We start from the raw sequence: 5,749 nt of genomic DNA, 5'->3' as shown, positions 1-5,749 counted from the left end.
CTCCTGGGCATGGCCTTCTCCAGTGAAGGGACTGTCCTGGCTGGAGCATGGCACAGCACCGCTGTCCCCCAGGCTTCTGACACTGCTGCTGCAGCCCCTGGGGCTCCTCTACGGCCTGAGGGAGATTTGTCCTTCAGCGCACAAGGCTCACCCAGCAGAGGACAGGTTTTTTTAGACACACCTAATACATGGAACTCAGCTCCAGTTTGTTTGTCCCCTGCGAGGGATGGAGCAGCAGCTCAGTGCCGTAACAACCTGTGGTGTTGCTGGGAGCTGCTCACCCAGATCACAGCAGCACCCACGCTGCCCGTGTTTTCCAGGTGCCGGATGCGATCTAAATGTTGCACAAATGTCCTGGGTTTGCTGGGATTAGATGAAGTGATTAGATACCCGTGTGCACTCGTTGCAAATGCATAGCCATCTGCTCGGGGTGCAGCAGGAGCTGGTTCGGTGTCTGACAGGGACTCTGAGCCAGCTGCCATTAATGGATGGATGAAGCGATTGTCTTGTTTACTAAAGGGCAATTTATAAGCCCCCCAAACGCTGGGATTTTATTTTTCCTGCAAAGTAAGCCTAGCAACTGTAAACACAGCCCTGCAGACTGCATACGGGGTGGATTTTTTTTTTCTGTAGCAGGCTGAAAAGAGATCTGCTGCTTACATGAGCCAGGAAAGAAAGACTGATCCTTTTGTCTTCAGTCATTAATGTATATTGAGAGGTCACATAGCAACAGCTTTTGGCTTGAAACCTCACTTAGAGCACGCATATGCACAGCAGGAGAAGTTAGACGAAAGTAAACGAAAGCTTGCCTTGCACAGCGCAGGATTTTCTAAAAATCTCCCCTGGATACAAGCCTGCCCGGTAGCAGTGGAAATCCCAGATGGAGAGCATCTCACGTGTGTCAGCCGCACATCCATGGTCAACTCGGAACCCTGCCATGATAACTCTTCTGCTCATCTTTATGCAAGAACACCGCAGCACCTCCACCTTCTCGGGCAGCGATGAGCGCTTTCAGGCAGCGCATGCCTTGCCTCAAGAAATGAAACCTCATCTTTTATGGGGGGCCCTGGGGCTTCTGAGCCGTGGAAAGCAGCGGTCTGCAGGTAAGAATGCAACCAAAACACCACGTAAAAAAGCCACGGTATTGTCTGAAGCCAAGAAACACTCTTGTGCTGCTGTAAGCTGGTGCAGGTGCATTAGGTGCAGCAGAACAGGGTCGTTTTGCGCTGACAGTGTTTGTTGTCGGAGTTAAAAACAGGACAGGGTTACGTAGCAATGCCGGGCGCACCAGCGGGCTTTGAAGGGTTAAAACGTGACACTCTATGAGAACTGCGCGCTCTTCTGTCGCGCTCCGCTCCCAGGGAGCTCAAACGCGCCGTTGTAGCCGGTTTGCTCCGCGCAGGATGCCCGGAGCGGCAGCGGGCGGGACCGGGACACGGGCCGCCACCGGGGCTCTCCGAGAGGCGGGATGAAGAGCAGCAGCCTCTTCCTCCGCCCGCCGCGGCGGTGCATCCCCGAAACCCGCGCCCGGCGGGTGCGGCGGCAGAGCCCGGCCCGCCCCGCCCCCGTGCCCGGGGGGGCCGAGCGGGGCTCCGCGGGGGGGAAGCGCCGCTTCGCGGTACCGTCCTCCCGCCGGCGCTGCCCCCGCTCCCGCTCCGCCAAACAAATCGCTCCCCCGCCCTCGCTCGGTACCGGCCGCATCACGCGCCAGCGCGGTTAAACGGCGCAGCCCGCGCGCTCCCGCGGCTCCCGAGGCGCGGCCGGCAGCGCGGGCGGAGCGCAGCGCCCTCCCCCCCCCGCCATGGTAAGGTGCCTCTGCGAGAGCGGCCCTGGAGGGGTCCCCTCGGAGCTGCTTGGATGGATGGCTTTGGAATGGAGGCTTTGGAAGGGATGGCTTTGGAATGGAGGCTTTGGAAGGGATGGCTTTGGAAGGGATGGCTTTGGAATGGAGGCTTTGGAAGGGATGGCTTTGGAATGGAGGCTTTGGAAGGGATGGCTTTGGAAGGGATGGCTTTGGAATGGATTCACCGGGCTTTTTCTAGTGGCTGCCTGATCAATGCGTCCGTCAACGCCGGAGCGACTTAACTGCTGTTTGGGTTCGAAGTGCCGATGCTCGCGCGGTGTTTTCCAGGGTTAAAATCTCGCTGAAACGTCGAGGTTCTTCCCCCGAGCCCAGGCGGGCCGGGCTGGAGGTGCCGCGTTGTTCCGAGCGGAGCCAGCGCCGTGGCTGTGGCATCCGTGTCTCCTGCAGCGCCCGGTGCCCACGCAGGGATCTGCCGGGGGGTAGCTCTGGGGCGTTTGGTACACGCTGCACTTTGTTCTGCCTCGAGATCTGGCTTTAAAATAAAACACGGTGCTTTGAGAGCAGAGACCTGTCAACACAGCCTGGGCAGAAGAACAGCTTTGAAAACACCGACAATATTTAGCTCATTTGTGGAGGCTGCAGCAGATCTTGTGGCAGTCACATTGCGGCTCTTTCAGTGCTTAGACTTTGCTTGATTTCAGTTTTAGTCCATGTCTCATTTTTCTAACGTTTCTTTTCCCCCTGCTTTCTAATTGTTTTGCTAATATTTTAACCAAAGCTTTCTTTACCACGCAGTTCCTCGCAGGTGGCTACAGGAGTGTTTGCCTGAGGAGGGAGAGGAGGGAGCACTGTCGATCCTACTCTATTTCTTCCCCTGTAGCATGGAAGCATTTTTTAAACCATCTTTTAGAAAAAGAGCAAAATTTTTTCTCAGGCAAAGTCACACTTGGTGCAGCTTCCTAGAGAGTTTTGTTCCTTAAAGAATACCGACCGTGCTACTTACTTCCAAGCCGAAAGTGGAAGCTCTTTGTCTGGAGTCAAAGAGAAAATGAAATAGCAGTGCAGGAGGGCTGGCAGCGGTGCTGGCAGCAGTGCTGACCGTGCAGGAGGGCTGGCAGCAGTGCTGGCAGCGGTGCTGGCCATGCAGGAGGGCTGGCAGCGGTGCTGGCTGTGCAAGGGGACTGGCAGCAGTGCTGGTTGTGGTGCTGGCCATGCAGGAGGGCTGGCAACAGTGCTGGCAGCAGTGCTGGCCATGCAGGAGGGCTGGCAGCAGTGCTGGAAGCTCTCCCAGCAGCAAACAGCCACGCGTTTGCCAGCCTGGCACTCAGCATCGTCCCAGTGCGGACCAGTCTCTCCTCCTCCAGCTGCTTTGTGGAGCTGGGCTTGGGGCTCTCTGTTACACACCAGGTGTGGGCTTAGCAGAAGTTGTGAACTGTGACCGGATAAATCATACACAGTGTTATCGTTTTATAGGAAATTAATAACAAAAGTGACTCAAAGTTTGTGAATTTGGCATTGAAGGTGTTTTATCCTGAACTCGACTGCGCTGTCCCCTTGATTACAGTCGCTTTCATATCAACGAGCACTCATCAGTCGTAGCTGAACCTTCCTGTCTTGAAAGGGCTTTTTGTAGAAAACAGAAGAGACTGGTAAAACCCCGGGAGCAGAAATGCCCTGTGTAAAACCCTGGGAGCAGAAACGCCCTGTGTTCACGGGAACAGCTGGAAGTGCTCCGGCACGCCTGCCGTGACGCGCAGGATGCACAGGATACGCTGCATCCTCGCGGTGCTTTCCCTGCAACTCTGGCACCGCGTTACCGGCAGAGCCGTACAAAGTGCGTGACGACCGGTTTGGTTAATTTAACAGACACGTTCTCTCGTGACTTCTTAATGAATTCCGAGCGACGCTGTCCGAGTGCGGACGTGTTGCTGCTAATGAGTTCATCCCTTATCAATCTTGATAGTGGACTTCCGCTTTAGTGATGAGTAAGGAGACCATGGGATGGGGGTTGGGTAACAGGGAGACAGATGACTTCCAGTAAAAGCTGTGACAAAGAGGTGACAGGCAAATTTTACTTTCCCAGCCTCTGGTACTGCCGTGGGTTTGGCCAAGCGGCAGGTGGCACGTTACGGCAGATGCCTTCAGGTGATGCCCTTTCTGCAAACTCCTCACACAGGTCTTTGCTCATGAAAGTCTTCATTTTGGTCAGGAACTGAGGTCAGTGACTGAAAGTAGAAACCTTTAGTGCATAAGGGAAATCCTCCAAGTTCAAGTCTCTACCATATCAGCTGTAAGGAAATAGCATGCTATATTCACCTATGACAGCAACAATATAAAAGTGGCCATGCCATCATCGTTTACTAATTTTTGGTGTTGTTTTTTTTTTCTTTTGACTTTCCAGGCTGTGAATGAGACAGACAGCTGTTTGCTGACGAACAGAGTCCTAGAAAAGTATTATCTTTCCACCGTTTACAGCCTTGAGTTTATTTTAGGCTTCATTGGAAACACCATTGTTGTGTTCGGCTACGTTTTCTGCCTGAAAACCTGGAAAAGTGGCAACATCTACCTGTTCAATTTATCATTATCAGATTTGTTATTTCTGTGTACTCTTCCAGTACTCGTGAACAGCTACTCCAGAGATCAGTGGGCAAAGCAGAGCATCTTGTGCAACAGCAACAGATTCCTGTTACATGCAAACCTGTACGGCAGCATCCTTTTCCTCACCGTTATCAGCATCGACCGATACATGCTCATAAAATACCCGTTCAGAGAACATTTTCTGCAGAAGAGGAAAACGGCCCTTATCATGTCTGTCGTCATATGGATCGGGGTGATACTGGAACTGCTGCCGTTGATATATTTCTTGGAGCCTGTAACAGCTGCCAATAATTACAAGTGTCTTGATTACGCAAGCTCTGGGGACCCTGCGAAAAACCTCATCTATAGCATGTTCCTGACTGTCTTTGGGTTCTTCATCCCTCTCGTGATCATGTGCTGCTTCTATGTGAAGATGGTTCGTTTTCTTAAAAACAGGAGTGGGCAAATCAGTTCCCTCCTGACACTTGAAAAACCCCTTACGTTAGTCATCCTCACGGTGGTTATCTTCTCATTGCTTTTCACTCCCTATCACATAATGCGCAACGTCCGACTTGCTTCCCGAATTCCAGCCTTGAACGTATCTGTGTGCACGCAGGGCGTCATCAACACCGTTTACATCATCACGAGACCCATCGCGTTTTTGAACAGCACCATTAATCCCATGTTTTATTTCTTAATGGGTGACCACTTCAGAGAGATGCTGATGGCAAAAATAAGGCACCTCTTGGGCAGGTTGACAACCACCGGCAAATGAACGAGCAAGGAGACCTGTCGTAGTGGGAGACGAGGGAGGAAACTCTCTTAGGGAGAGCGTTCGCCAATGTCCGGTGCCGTTTTTTTCGATAACTTTATTTGTTCTATAGAATATGCGTGAGCTGACTGTGTTCCTCTAGATGCACTGGTCACCTTATGGTACAGGAGACCTCCTTCTGCTGATCCGAGGCCAGCAGCCAGAAAGGGTGCTGGCTCACAGCAGCACGGCAGGAAACTCTGCTCTCATGGCGGGATACGCTACGGGCTGTTAACGTGGTAATTAGAAGATCATCGTGGTAGTTCCTAGGGGGAGAATACGCTGCGCTCAGACGGCTTCTTTGTGAGCCATAACTCGATACCAGACTGGACCGAGGCTCGGATAAAATGTGCCCCCGGGGTGCCAATGCACACGGTCAACACAATCCCGGGATCGAGGTTGAGCCTTCTTTGTAGAAGCATTTGCAAAGTCTTTGTCTCCTGGGAGGTGCACCTTTCGGAATAAACGACAGGACAATTTACATCTCCAGCTGATTTGGCGAGGCTTTGCATCTCGGGTGTGGCGAGAGGGGTGGTATGCAAAGGGCTTGGGGGGAG

General features: G+C 52.9%; 1 protein-coding gene across 1 annotated transcript; it reads left to right on the top strand.

The window, feature by feature from the left end:
- Window positions 1–1,468: 1,468 nt before the first annotated feature.
- SUCNR1 (succinate receptor 1) lies at window positions 1,469–5,156 on the top strand. The gene is made up of 2 exons (XM_086618644.1): window positions 1,469–1,618; window positions 4,206–5,156. The coding sequence occupies exons 1-2, from the start codon at window positions 1,469–1,471 to the stop codon at window positions 5,154–5,156; spliced, it is 1,101 nt and encodes a 366-aa protein (XP_086474770.1).
- Window positions 5,157–5,749: the final 593 nt, after the last annotated feature.

The sequence above is a fragment of the Tauraco erythrolophus genome, chromosome 11 (genome assembly GCF_009769465.1).
Source record: "Tauraco erythrolophus isolate bTauEry1 chromosome 11, bTauEry1.pri, whole genome shotgun sequence".
In the NCBI taxonomy this organism is placed as follows: domain Eukaryota; kingdom Metazoa; phylum Chordata; class Aves; order Musophagiformes; family Musophagidae; genus Tauraco; species Tauraco erythrolophus.
The sequence above is the reverse complement of the archived record's forward strand: the minus strand, read 5'-3'. Positions and strand labels throughout refer to the sequence as shown.